The 15,000-nt window shown below is 38.4% G+C and overlaps 1 protein-coding gene across 1 annotated transcript in view; it reads left to right on the forward strand.

The window, feature by feature from the left end:
• LOC135219655 (nephrin-like) overlaps nt 1–15,000 on the forward strand; it is a 185,039-nt gene that overhangs the window by 116,594 nt on the left and 53,445 nt on the right. The window contains exons 4-8 of the mRNA XM_064256599.1: nt 6,982–7,190; nt 7,898–8,020; nt 8,543–8,848; nt 9,112–9,263; nt 11,652–11,796. Of these exons, the coding sequence (XP_064112669.1) occupies nt 6,982–7,190; nt 7,898–8,020; nt 8,543–8,848; nt 9,112–9,263; nt 11,652–11,796 (935 nt within the window). The remainder of the gene's footprint in view (nt 1–6,981; nt 7,191–7,897; nt 8,021–8,542; nt 8,849–9,111; nt 9,264–11,651; nt 11,797–15,000) is intronic.

Raw genomic sequence — 15,000 nt, forward strand, 5'->3', positions numbered from 1 at the left:
GCCCCAGTGCTCTGTTCTCGATGTTGATGCAGTCTTCTATACTTAGTAGTCCTCTCCCTCCTTCCTTTCGTGTTATGTATAGTCTGTCCGTATTTGCTCTTGGGTGTAGTGCTTTGTGTATTGTCATATGTTTCCTGGTTTTCTGATCTATGCAGCGGAGTTCTGCCTTCGTCCATGCCACTATTCCTGCGCTGTATCTGATTACTGGTACTACCCATGTGTTTATGGCTTTTATCATATTTCCGGCGTTGAGTTTTGCCTTGAGTATCGCCTTGAGTCTCTGCATGTATTATTCCCTGATTGTGTCCATCATCTCTTGGTGTTTTATATCCCCTCCTTCCATTATTCCCAGGTATTTGTATCCATTCTCATCTATGTGTTTGATGTTGCTCCCATTTGGTGGCTTTATCCCTTCAGTTCTCGTTACTTTGCCTTTTTGTATGTTGACTAAGGCGCATTTTTCTATTCCAAACTCCATCCTGATGTCCCCAGATACAATCCTTACAGTCTGGATTAGGGTATCTATTTCCTTGATACTCTTACCATACAGCTTGATGTCGTCCATGAACATCAGATGGTTGATTCTGTTGCCTCTTTTCTTGAGTTGGTACCCGGCATCCATCTTCTGTAGTACTTTTGTCAGGGGTATCATGGCTACTACGAAGAGTAGTGGGGACAGTGAGTCTCCCTGGAAGATCCCTCTCCTGATATTAACCTCTGCTAGTCTTATTCGAGAGCTTGTAAGTATTGTAATCCAGTTGCGCATTGGTGTTTTCCTCTGTCCCATATATTTTCAAGCATTCTATTAGCTATGTGTGTGGTATCATGTCGAAGGCTTTCTTATAGTCTATCCATGCCATGCTTAGGTTGGTTTTCCTTCTCCTACTGTTCTTCATTACCATTTTGTCTATCAGGAGCTGGTCTTTTGTGCCCCTACACTTCCTTCTGCAGCCTTTCTGTTGATGGGGGATGGTGTTTGTCTCCTCTAGGTAGTTGTATAGCCTTTCACTGATGATACCTGTTAGTAACTTCCACATTATTGGTAGGCAGGTGATAGGCCTGTAGTTACTGGCTATATTTCCCTTACTCTTGTCTTTTTGTAGTAAGGATGTTCTTCCTGTGGTCATCCATTTGGGTGCTTGGTGATTTGAGATACAATGCTGGAGTTGTTCTGCTATTCGTGGGTGTAGGGCCTTGAAGTTTTTGAGCCAGTATCCATGGTCTTCATCGGGACATGGAGCTTTCCAGTTTGGCATCTTCTTTAGTTGGTGTCTGACTGTGTCTGTCGAAATCTCTGTGAATCTTTGTTTTATTCTCCCTGTTTATTCTTCCTTGACTTCCTGGAGCCATGTTGCATGTTTGTTGTGTGATATTGGATTGCTCCATATGTTTTCCCAGAGTCTCTTACTTGGTTTGGCTTCAGGAATTTCTCGGTGGTTGTCTTCCCCTCTTAGTTGGCTGTATAGTCTTTTCTGGTTGGTTCCGAATAGTTTGTTCTGTTGGTATCCCTTATTCCTGTTCATGTACCGTTATTATTATTATTATTTTTTTTTTTAGTATATCACAGTCCTCCAATTCGACTGGGTGGTATTTATAGTGTGGGGTTCTGGGTTGCATCCTGCCTCCTTAGGAGTCCATCACTTTTCTTACTATGTGCTCCGTTTCTACGATCACACTCTTCTGCATGAGTCCTGGAGCTACTTCAGCCTCTAGTTTTTCTAGATTCCTTTTCAGGGATCTTGGGATCGTGCCTAGTGCTCCTATGATTATGGGTACAATTTCCATTGGCATATCCCATATCCTTCTTATTTCTATTTTCAGATCTTGATACTTATCCATTTTTTCCCTCTCTTTCTCTTCAACTCTGGTGTCCCGTGGTATTGCGACATCAGTGAGTGATACTTTCTTCTTGATTTTGTCAATCAACGTCACGTCTGGTCTATTTGCACGTATCACCCTCTCTGTTCTGATACCATAGTCCCAGAGGATCTTTGCCTGATCGTTTTCTATCACTACCTCTCGTACCACTTATTACTGCAAGGTAGCTGATGTTTCTTGCACAGGCTCCAGTGGACGGCTTTTGCCACTGAATCATGCCCCTTTTTTGTACTGGTTCTGTGCAAGTGCCGGACACTCGCTTGCTATGTGGTTTATGGTCTCATTTTTTGTATTGCACTTCCTGCATATGGGAGAGATGTTATTTCCATCTATCGTTCTTTGAACATATCTGGTTCTTAGGGCCTGATCTTGTGCCGCTGTTATCATTCCCTCAGTTTCTTTCTTGAGCTCTCCCCTCTGTAGCCATTGCCATGTGTCATTGCTGGCTAGTTCTTTAGTTTATTGTCCGTGCATTTGTTTGTTGTGCCATTCCTCTGTTCTGTTTGTCATTCTCCTGTCTGTATATTTATGGAGCTTCGTCTACTTTTATCAGTCCTACCCATGCACTCTTGAGCCACTTGTCTTCACTGCTCTGTTCTCGATGTTGACTCAATCCTCTATACATAGTAGGCCTCCCTCCTTCCTTTCGTGTTATGCATAGTCTGTCCGTATTTGCTCTTGGGTGTAGTGCTTTGTGTATTGTCATATGTTTCCTAGTTTTCTGGTCTATGTTGCGGAGTTCTGCCTTCGTCCATTCCAATATTCATGCGCTGTATCTGATTACTGGCACTGCCCATGTGTTTATGGTTTTTCTCATATTTCTGGCGTTGAGTTTATCATTATTATTATTATTATTATTATTATTATTTTTTATTTTTTTTTTTTTTGCTCTATCACAGTCCTCCAATTCGACTGGGTGGTATTTATAGTGTGGGGTTCCGGGTTGCATCCTGCCTCCTTAGGAGTCCATCACTCTTCTTACTATGTGTGCCGTTTCTAGGATCACACTCTTCTGCATGAGTCCTGGAGCTACTTCAGCCTCTAGTTTTTCTAGATTCCTTTTCAGGGATCTTGGGATCGTGCCTAGTGCTCCTATGATTATGGGTACGATTTCCACTGGCATATCCCATATCCTTCTTATTTCTATTTTCAGATCTTGATACTTATCCATTTTTTCCCTCTCTTTCTCTTCAACTCTGGTGTCCCATGGTATTGCGACATCAATGAGTGATACTTTCTTCTTGACTTTGTCAATCAACGTCACGTCTGGTCTGTTTGCACGTATCACCCTATCCGTTCTGATACCATAGTCCCAGAGGATCTTTGCCTGATCGTTTTCCATCACTCCTTCAGGTTGGTGCTCGTACCACTTATTACTGCAAGGTAGCTGATGTTTCTTGCACAGGCTCCAGTGGAGGGCTTTTGCCACTGAATCATGCCTCTTTTTGTACTGGTTCTGTGCAAGTGCCGGACATTCACTTGCTATGTGGTTTATGGTTTCATTTTTCGTATTGCACTTCCTACATATGGGAGAGATGTTATTTCCGTCTATCGTACTTTGAACATATCTGGTTCTTAGGGCCTGATCTTGTGCCGCTGTTATCATTCCTTCAGTTTCCTTCTTTAGCTCCCCCCTCTGTAACCATTGCCAATTGTCGTCGCTGGCTAGTACTTTAGTCTGTCTCATGTATTGTCCGTGCATTGGTTTGTTGTGCCAGTCCTCTGTTCTTTCTGTCTTTCTCCTGTCTCTGTATATTTCTGGGTCTTCGTCTACTTTTATTAGTCCTTCTTCCCATGCACTCTTTAGCCACTCGTCTTCACTGGTTTTTAGATATTGCCCCAGTGCTCTGTTTTCGATGTTAACGCAGTCCTCTATACTTAGTAGTCCTCTCCCTCCTTCCTTTCCTGTTATGTATAGGCTGTCCGTATTTGCTCTTGGGTGTAGTGCTTTGTGTATTGTCATATGTTTCCTGGTTTTCATATGCTGCGGAGTTCTGCCTTCGTCCATTCCACTATTCCTGCGCTGTATCTGATTACTGGCACTGCCAATGTGTTTATGGCTTTTATCATATTTCCGGCGTTGAGTTTTGACTTGAGTATCGCCTTGAGTCTCTGCATATATTCTTTCCTGATCGTGTCCTTCATCTCTTGGTGTTTTATATCCCCTCCTTCCATTATTCCCAGGTATTTGTATCCTGTCTCATCTATGTGTTTGATGTTGCTCCCATCTGGTAGCTTTATCCCTTCAGTTCTCGTTACTTTGCCTTTTTGTAAGTTGACCAAGGGGCATTTTTCTATTCCAAACTCCATCCTGATGTCCCCAGATACAATCCTTACAGTCTGGATTAGGGTATCTATTTCCTTGATGCTCTTACCATACAGCTTGATGTCGTCCATGAACATCAGATGATTGATTCTGTTGCCTCTTTTCTTGAGTTGGTACCCGGCATCCATCTTCTGTAGTACTTTTGTCATGGGAATCATGGCTACTACGAAGAGTAGTGGGGACAGTGAGTCGCCCTGGAAGATCCCTCTCCTGATATTAACCTCTGCTAGTCTTATTCCAGAGCTTGTAAGTATTGTATTCCAGTTGCGCATTGTAGTTTTGAGGCAGCTGATGGTATTTTCCTCTGCCCCATATATTTTCAGGCATTCTATTAGCCATGTGTGTGGTATCATGTCGAAGGCTTTCTTATAGTCTATCCATGCCATGCTTAGGTTGGTTTTCCTTCTCCTACTGTTCTTCATTACCATTTTGTCTATCAGGAGCTGGTCTTTTGTGCCCCTACACTTCCTTCTGCAGCCTTCTGTTGGTGGGGGAGGGTGGGGTTTGTCTCCTCTAGGTAGTTGTATAGCCTTTCACTGATGATACCTGTTAGTAACTTCCACATTATTGGTAGGCAGGTGATAGGCCTGTAGTTACTGGCTATATTTCCCTTACTCTTGTCTTTTTGTAGTAAGGATGTTCTTCCTGTGGTCATCCATTTGGGTGCTTGGTGATTTGAGATACAATGCTGGAGTTTGTTCTGCTATTCGTGGGTGTAGGGCCTTGAAGTTTTTGAGCCAGTATCCATGGACTTCATCGGGACCTGGGGCTTTCCAGTTTGGCATTTTCTTTAGTTGGTGTCTGACTGTGTCTGTCGTGATGTCTGTGAATCTTTGTTTTATTCTCCCTGTTTCTTCTTCCCTGTTTGACTTCCTGGAGCCATGTTGCATGTTTGTTGTGTGATACCGGATTGCTCCATATGTTTTCCCAGAGTCTCTTACTTGGTTTGGCTTCAGGAATTTCTGGGTGGTTGTCTTCCCCTCTTAGTTGGCTGTATAGTCTTTTCTGGTTGGTTCCGAATAGTTTGTTCTGTTGGTATCCCTTATTCCTGTTCATGTACCGTTGGATCTTATGTGCTTTGGCCTTAAGCCTCTGTTTTACATCTTCTATGGTGCTGTTTAGTCCCCTCTCTTGTACTTTGTATTTCTCGTTGAGTTCCTCCCTTGTTTTCTTGCTTCTTAGCCTTTTTTCTGCCATCTCTTTCAGTTTACTCAAGTCAGATCTCATCACCATGATTTGCTTTTCCAGGCGCCTTTTCCAAGGAGGTTGCTGTTTTGGTTTCTGTTGGGTTGGTTGTGCTGGTGGTGTTGGTGTTCGAATCCCCATCAGTTCTGCTACTAATCTTGCTCCTGCATATGTCAAGTTATTTGTTTCTGTGATACTGGTGGTCTGTATTATGCCCATTATTTCATTGACTTCACTTGTTTTCTCCCTTAATTTCTTGGTGTTGTAGGCTTTCATGGAGGGGATCTTTGTTCTCTCTGTATCTGGCTCCATCCATTGTCTAATCTTTTCTACCCATTCCGTCCTCTCTGTTACTTCGTCGGTGTTTCTTCGTGTGTCGTTGTTTGATACCTCATCCTCCCTGTCGTCTTCTGTGGCATCGTCTTTCAGTTCGTCTTCGTGTAATTCGTTGTCGTGTGACATTTCCCTTTCCAGTTCTTCTCTTTCTGTTGGGGAGAGCCAGTTCTTTTTCTTTATGTTCCTTGCTTGATCTGCCAGCCTCTGCTCTGTTTGGGGGGTGTTATTATTATTATTATTATTATTATTATTATCATTATTATTATTATTATTATTTTCTGTAAAAAGAGTGACAGTATCTGTGGAACTGATTTTATATAAAGTCTTCAGTTCTTCTCAGTATTCTAATTTCTATCAGGGATGAAGAGATTTTATATAAAATCGGTTCCATTTATGCTGCCATTCTTTTTAAGAGAAAGCATCAACAACAACAACAACAACAACAACAACAACAATAATAATAATAATAATAATAATAATAATAATAATAATAATAATAATAATAATAATAATAATAATAAAGCTCCAGACGAAAGCTCACTTGCTCAAGAAAGAGCAGAGAGAGCAGAGAGAGAGAGAGAGAGAGAGACGAGAGAGAGAGACATATATAATAATAATAATAATAATAATAATAATAATAATAATAATAATAATAATAATAATAATAATAATAATCCCTAAAATTCTCAGAGTTGCACGAGACATTGAAATGGTGAGTAAATGTACAATCTTTAAGTTTAAATATATACCTAAAATAGAGGCATGCCATATATTATCATTATCATTACTATCATTACTATTATGGAAGAAGACCCTATTTCAAACATATTCTGTCAAAAAGAATGGCTGTGTTTAGCGAATGAATTTTATTTTAGAACTTGTTATTCTTCTTATCAGTCGGTTGTTATCAATGTTTTATTTTTATTAAAAAAAACTCTGGTTTTAATTAAATAAAAATAAAACATTCCCGCATCCTTTCTATTAAATGCCAATATGAATATCGGTCAATTATTGAATAATATTGCTGAGCCCGAAAAGCAATTAATAAGAAGAGTAGGAAAGTTACCATATAAAATTAATTCGCCGAACACAGCCATCCTTTTTGACGGATTATTATTATTATTATTATTATTATTATTATTATTATTATTATTACTTGTGGTCTCAGGTTAGGAAAGCCCTCCAGACAATTGATTCCCTGCCCTGTGCCATTAAAATTTCCCCTTCTGTAAGTGCTCTCCTCAACCTCGACTCAGATTCGACGACAGGTCCCTATCGAGGGGCGGCAAAAGCCACTGGTTCGACGAGGATAAGCTGGGAATGAGAGCTGTGCTCGACGTGACAGCCTCTTCTGCCCATCTGCGGTTATCGTCACTACATCTGAGCGACCAGGGCTTCTACAAGTGTCGCGTCGACTTCAAGTTGCAGCCTACCAAAACCACCAGAGTCGTTCTAAACGTTGTTGGTGAGTGAGATCACACTTTCCCTTCTTGTTTGTCACTGGCTTAGATTTCGCATTTCAAGCTTCATTTGGCGCATCAAAAGACTCAGAGAATGAACGTTTTCAGTAGCCCCAGGGAATGGAAAGGGTTGTTCCATTTTTCAATGAATGGTCAATTTCTTAAGATACTTGCAGGCTGGATTTACATTAGGTAGTTGGATAAATACTTTCCATGCCTATATGCATTATTTACGCTTAGATTTCAATTAATAACTTTCAGACCAGAGGATTATACTTTCCTTTAAACATACATAACAAGCTTACTCGGGAACCGCATACGTAAAATTTTATGTTTTCTGATAAGTCTGCAGTTTTAGGAAAATATAATAAAAATGTGGCTTTTTAAGATTTTCATGATAAAGCGATGGTTTTTAAAAAAAGTAAAAACTGTGTATGCTTAATGTTAACTTCTTTGTGTCCTGTGGAGGAAAGAAATAGAATTAACTAATGTAAAAGCTGTTTCATAATTTTATATTTGCCTTATTGAAATGTATTGCAAGTTTTTTTTGGAAATCTTTGGTTATAGAACTTTATGTAATTTTCAGTTCAATAAATGTTATCCAGTTTGAAAAGCTATAAAAAACAAAGTTTTAAACGACAGTTAAGTTAAGATTAAATTTGTGAATGTCTCTTGATATTAAAAAGGTCTGTAATATCTTCCTTTACCAAAGTTCCGCCCGTTGGAGTGAGGGTAACAGTTGGTACACCTGGGTCGACGGCCCGCCCTGTCACTCGCGTTGTCGGCCCTTACCTGGAGGGTGGCATAATTAGCCTTAACTGTATCTCCCATGGAGGTGAGACATGACATTTTTGCGGTGTTTTCTTGTACAATAAACATTTTTCCCTGCAAAAATTGGATAGATTATCCTCATCCAAGGAAGAGTGCGAACACTAAATAAAAATTGTATTCACGTGTAGTTTTGTGTATATTTATTTCTTGTAAATTGTAGATTTATAATGAAGACATTCAGACTTTTAAATTTTGGATATATGATTTAGAAACATATAACAGTTAATGGTTCGTTGCTCTCACACTGCTGACTTTTGAATATATACTAATTCAGGCTTTAGTTCTGATGTACATACATTCCGGCAGAGGTAACTCGTATGTCTCGCATTCAGTAGATTTATGAGAGGGAATTCGCTTTTCCCCTTGTAGAGTAAAATCCCAAGGAGAGTCGACGTCTTTCACATTGTGTAATGTATATAGAGAAAGGTCATAAGCTTCTCTCCCATTGCAAATTCACAAGTAGGCGATTCTGAATTCCGGAACAACGCAGTTAAAATGAATCATCTCGCATTTCCCCGAATGACAGGAACGCCTCAACCCAACATAATTTGGTACGAAGGCTCGACTATCATAGACCAGATAATGGAATCAGAGGAACCCGAGGTAACTGAAAGCCCCGACGTGAATTTCAACGCATCTCAAAATCTTTGGCCCGCGGAAACCACTCCAGTGACGTTGGTTACCTCAGGTCCTCCAGTCGACGCGGAAGCCTTTAATACCCTAACCCTAGGTCCCTTAACGCGAGGGGATCTGAAGAAACTCCTGACGTGCAGAGCATCGAATAACAATATTACTGCTGCTGTGTCTACTACCGTCATAGTGGAAATGAACTGTGAGTGCGCAAGAATATTTTGTTTTATTATCAAGATAGATATGGACGAATGAGATCATTTTATGTTTACTTTAAAAATATATAATCATCTGTTTTTCTGAAGGTGCTTTCCGATTCTCTTAATTCGCCAGCGTTTTCCCTGTCACATCTTTTCCTTGCAATAATTTGTCAAATATTGAATGAATGAAATGTAAACAAAACGATGTTTCAAATATTAAATTTACGTTTCTATGAAAATGAAAAATCTAATATTTCTTTCAAAGTGCCCCCACTGTCCGTGGTGGTCCGGCCCCCAGAGGAGCCACTGACGGCAGGGAAAGAATATCATGTTATTTGTGAAGTCCGAGGCACTAGACCTGCTCCGTCAATAACCTGGTGGAATGGGGATATGCGACTTCCCAAGGCAATGCATACGGTGAGGGAGTTTATCTTTCACTTATTCATTCTTTTATTCTGGTTTAGATATTGCTTCCAAAAGGAATGTATGTAATCATGGGTTATTTGTTTCCTGTAAAAAAAAAAAAAAAAAAAAAAAAACACTTGAGATGGCTATTTGTCTGTCCATCCGCACTTTTTCTGTCTGCACTCAGATTTCAAAACTACTGAAGTTAGAGGGCTGCAAATTAGTATGTTGATCATCCATCCTCCAATCATCAAACATACCAGATTGCAGCCCCCTACCTCTAGCCTCAATAGTTTTTATTTTATTTAAGAATTAAAGTTAGCCATGATCATGCACCAGGCCGGTATAGGTGCCAACAACACAGGCCATCACTGGGCTGTGGTTGAAAGATACTTACTGACCAACTTGGCACTGCCCGGGAAAACTCTGAATGACAGCAGATAAACTCTCTCTCTCTCTCTCTCCTTCCTAACACCCCCTCTACTCTGTCACTCCTCTCCCTCTCACTCTCTCTCTCTCTCTCTCTCTCTCTCTCTCTCTCTCTCTCGTTCTCTCTCCAACCCTCCTTCACTCTTTCTTTCTTTCTCTTCCCTAACATCCCCTCTACTCTCTCACTTCCTCCCCCTCTCACTCTCTCTCTCCTTCTCTCCAACTCTCCCTCACTCTTTCTCCTCCCTAAAAACCCTGCTACTCTGTCTCTGTCTGTATGTCTGTCTGTCTATCAGTCTCTCTCTCTCTCTCTCTCTCTCTCTCTCTCTCTCTCTCTCTCTCCTTTTCTGAACTTAGACTTGAAGGCATCGGGAGTGTTACTATTTATCTCAGCGACTTCGAAAACCATGAATAAGACACTAATATCTATCATTTTTTACATTTTATTTTTCACCCTATCTCACACCACCCCTATTCTTCAGTGACCTCGAAAACTATGGATTAGACACTAATAATTCGTTTCCAGTTATTTTTAAATGTCACCTTCTAACATTAATCTTTTTCCGATACTAAGTCATATATATATATATACCAAAAAGAAGAACGATAAACTCATTTAGGCGGAACCAGCTTTTCAGGGAAGCCCTACCCACCCCAACCCCCTTTGGTGCCCTTTGGTGCTAGTGACGTCATACCCCACAGTATTCTTTTCAAGATAGCAAGTCATATGCATATCAAGTTTGGTTCAAATTGCACAATGCGTTTCAGAGTTGTGCTGCAACACACACACTCGCATCCATTTTTATAAACATAGATTACATAAAGTATGGCTTTCTTGTGGAGTCGTTTATAGGGTAAAGGAATTTGTTCACTTTTCTTTTTCTTATATTCAGTCTAATTTCCCATGGCAATATGTGCCATTGAGGAATATTCAAGTTAGTGTGTATGGTGAAAGAATTACACTGACATTTTCTTTTATTTAATCCCATGTTTATTTTCCTAATACTCGTAGTACATTAAGTTATTGAAATGTCTCCTGAGCTTACTCCTATTTTTTCTAGGTTCACGAGAAAATGTATATGGAAATAGACTGGGTTCATGAACCAGTTTATATTCTTTAAAATCATATTTCTATTTTGCAAAAGAAATATTTACGGTTATGATCTTCTTTCGAAGACTAATCTTATTTCCATATTAGGGGACTTCAATAGATAATTGTTTTTCCCGTTTACCCTCATTCCATTTCTTTCTCATTTCATTTGCATTTCTTTCCTTAACTAGTTTAGAATGAATTACAAATAAGAATTTGGAAAGGATGACATCTTATGGTAGAGGACAGTTTCTACTGATCCACTTCATAAATTTGATGCGATATCCGCTTCTAATCGAACCTTCTCTCTTCTATTTCATAATTTTCTTGCAAACAAGGAATCGCAGAGAGACTAAAAGTATTTATATAGAACAAACTGAATGCCATATCTTGAGGCAAACCTTCTTTAACATTTACGAAAGTTGAGGAACAATTAATATGACAGAAAAATATTGACTTACTTAAATACACTCTAATCATTATAGTACTGTACTATACTTAGACAAGTTTCGATAATATTGTTCGTATCATAACCGTGAAACGTAAAGATTAATTGCCGGTCCCTCATGGGTTATAAGAAAGTGTTTACTGCATAATTACCTAAGAAGCTGACTAGTGTTTTCAGTTTAATGTTTCAAGCAGCTCTTTGACATGTCAGAAAATAATTATTATACCAGAATGTGAGGAAGACAAGAAATATCATTACGTTAATCTTTTCAACAGAACCTGGACAAGTCGAGAAGGTCATTAAATAATTATCAAAGAATATATTGGATGTAACTACTAACCTAATTTGCCGTTCTACTCCCTGAGAAAACTTCTCACTGCATAATCACCTCCTATTAAAAAAAACTAACACCCGTTTCCGATTTACTCTACAGCAAAGCACTGGAGACGAGAATGCTACCACCAGTAGTCTGGTTATCAAGCCAACTGCTCTGGACGATGGGTCTACCTTGAAGTGCGTTGCTGAATCTCCCCAAACCAACACCACATTAGAGGACTCTGCCACACTCGCCGTTTATTGTAAGTTAATGCTTCTCAGAGTTCACATTTGTTTTCTCTTATTATATGAAGGTGATTTACAATTTCTTACACATTATAAAAAATTAGTCTGGAAAAATACTGGTAACTCTCTGGTCGATGTGTGGGGAGAAATATCTGGATTTAGAAGAGTTAGATAATGAATGCTTTTTATGGCCAAAATCAGGCTGTTATTACCAGCTTACTTTAACACAGATGGATGTCTTTCTTTTATTAAATTGTTGTGTAGCCTACCCTCCAATTTCTTTTTCATTTTGTTTCTTTTTCCTATCTTTGTAAAACAGAAGTTATGATAAAATGAAAAACTACATCATACTTGAACTATTAGTTTACAGGTAATTAGATATTCTCTCTCTCTCTCTCTCTCTCTCTCTCTCAGGTTCTCTCTCTCTCATCTCTTTCTCTCTCTCTATATATATATATATCTATTATAATAATATATATATATCCTATTATATATATATATATATCTATATATACAATAATATACCAAATATATTATTAATATAGATATATAATAATATATATATATATATATATATATATATATATCATATATACATATATACACACGCACACAGACAGACACCAACAAAGTCACACAAGGAAGGCACCATGTAATAACATATGAAAAGAAGATCATCTACAATAAATATAAGAAGAATTTATACATCCGCCAAATGAAACGTAATAAAAAAATAACGCTGAATTGTTACACGAGTAAAATAACAATATCGTAAATACAAAGTTATGCTCAATTTAGACTTTATTTCTCTGCAAGTTTAGGGATGGAGTAATTGAAAGTTTGCTTGAAATCTCAGTAAACATAAAACAATAACAACTGTTTGCAATTAAAGTCTCGGGGAAACTTGAAACCAACCAAGCAATTGCATCAATTTAAATTCTAATGAAATGTCTCCGGAAATATGAGACTTATTTTCTCAAACAGCGTAGTCATCTGCTTCAGCATACTGAGTTTTTTTTTTTTTACAAATGGTTTTCTAGAAATCTTTTTCACACACACACACATACAATTATATAAACACACACACAACAACACCATACTGTAAGTTTTGTTTTAGTTTTTCTCTGCCAAGGGGATAATATATATCTATTTATTTGAACCCTCTTACAGAGAAAAACTACAACAAAAATTACAGACCCGTGCACATTTTAGGTTGTGAATTGTGGATGAAACCCCAAGTGCAAAAAACTTACACAATATTCTTCGCTTACACGGAAAATTATTTTGCTGTACGTCAAACCCCCTAAACACGCTACGCCATTCACCTCTATCATGCACGCCTTCTTATGATTCTAGGATGTTAATGTCCTTCGTTTCCGATAACTCTGTCACTCTAATCTTCTCTAATCTTCCTGTTCTCTTCTCTACTCTTTTAACCTCTCCATTATCATTCCTTCTTTCCACAAACCTGTACCATCTCAAAGCCCTCTGATCCATACTCTCGACTATGGCAATCTTTATATATTGTTATTTCACGTTTTTTCCTGGTCCACGGTCTTTTCATTTTCTAAGAATTATACTGATATAGTACACCCTATCTCAAAAGTTTCAAGCGTTTTTCTTTATCGATATGAAATGTCCAAGTCCACAATCCAGATCCATAACCAGAGCAGACTCAACAACCCTTTCATACACTAACTTTGGCTCCATAGAAAAACAAAAACTTCAGAAATCTTTTACCCTCACCTAGCTACAATTCTTAATTCGCCTACTCTGCGACTCAATCTTCTTCATACTGCTAAAGTTTGATTTATTTATTTGCAACATGATAACTCCACTGCAGTTTTCACGGATGGCTCAAAGTCAGATGCTGGCGTTGGCTTTGGTGTAGCCTTCCCTGATGTAGATTTTTACAGCAGAATTATATGGAATTTTAAAGGCTTTAAAGGAAGTTTTATTTCGGAATGAAAGTAATTTTATTATATATTGTGACTCAAGAAGTGTTCTTCAGTCGCTGGAATCTTTTAACCCTTTAAACCCTCTGATTTTAGATATATTGGAATGGCTGCTTTTACTAAAAAGAAGAGGGAAAGAAATAAAGATCTGTTGGGTGCCTTCTCATGTTAGGGTGGCTGGGAATGAGAAAGCTGACCAACTTGCAAAGTCTGCGGTCAGCTCCCCAGAACCCACAAGATGCCTACCACCATATCGGGATTTGTATCCTCTAGTAGGTCAGAGAATTAAAAAATGTTGGCAGTCCCAGTGGGAGGATATTTTAAATAATAAAAAAATTCGTAGTATCACGTCATCAGTGTCTCCTTGGTCATATCCGTATATGCCAAGGAGACAGGGAACGATGCTGTGCAGATTGAGGATTAGACATACAAGACTCACCCATGGGTTCTTGATGTCTGGTGAAAATCCTCCGTTTTGCGAGAACTGCACTGTGCCCTTGACTGTGAGACATTTGCTGGTTGAATGTCCCAGACTTGGGAATTTGAGACATAAGTTCCTGTCTTGGGGATGTGATAGAAGAGGTAATGTTATCCTATCTACAATTCTTGGAAAGGATTATAATATAAAGCAGTTATATATCTTTATGAGGGAGGCTGGCCTCCTCAACAAAATTTAGACTATATAATAGAATATCTATGTAAGAGTTTATATATTTGAACAAATTTATCCATATAAATATATTTTTAGATTTTTTATATTAAGTTAATTTTAGATTTAATTCTATCTTTTATCTAAATTTATTTCGGTGCCATTAACCGAGATGTTGTGACACCATTCTTTAACAGACATAATCATTCAATCTTATTTACAGATACCACTTCTATTTTCCCACCATCCATATAATCAGTTCATTACTACATATTCCTGGTTTGCACTTATTTTTGCAATTATGTTCAACCACCTTTTACTAGTTTCTGCAGTGACCCCTCAATAGAACATCTTAGTACTACATTACTTATAAACACGTGCCATTCCACACTACCTTTGATTATTCTGCTGTCTTTTCTTTGACCTCTCGCATCATTCCATCTTCAAAGTTACCAACAACCCTAGAGACATAACTCATCTTGGTTTCAGATAAATTTTCATTGCATCCTCCAGTCAACCTCCCATCTACATTTTGTAGCTCATTAATCGGTATCTTTAAACCACGCATTCTCACTGCCTACCGTTATCAACTTTTCTAGCATATTCTAGAAAAGTTG

Source organism: Macrobrachium nipponense, chromosome 1 (assembly GCF_015104395.2).
Source record: "Macrobrachium nipponense isolate FS-2020 chromosome 1, ASM1510439v2, whole genome shotgun sequence".
NCBI classification, from domain to species: domain Eukaryota; kingdom Metazoa; phylum Arthropoda; class Malacostraca; order Decapoda; family Palaemonidae; genus Macrobrachium; species Macrobrachium nipponense.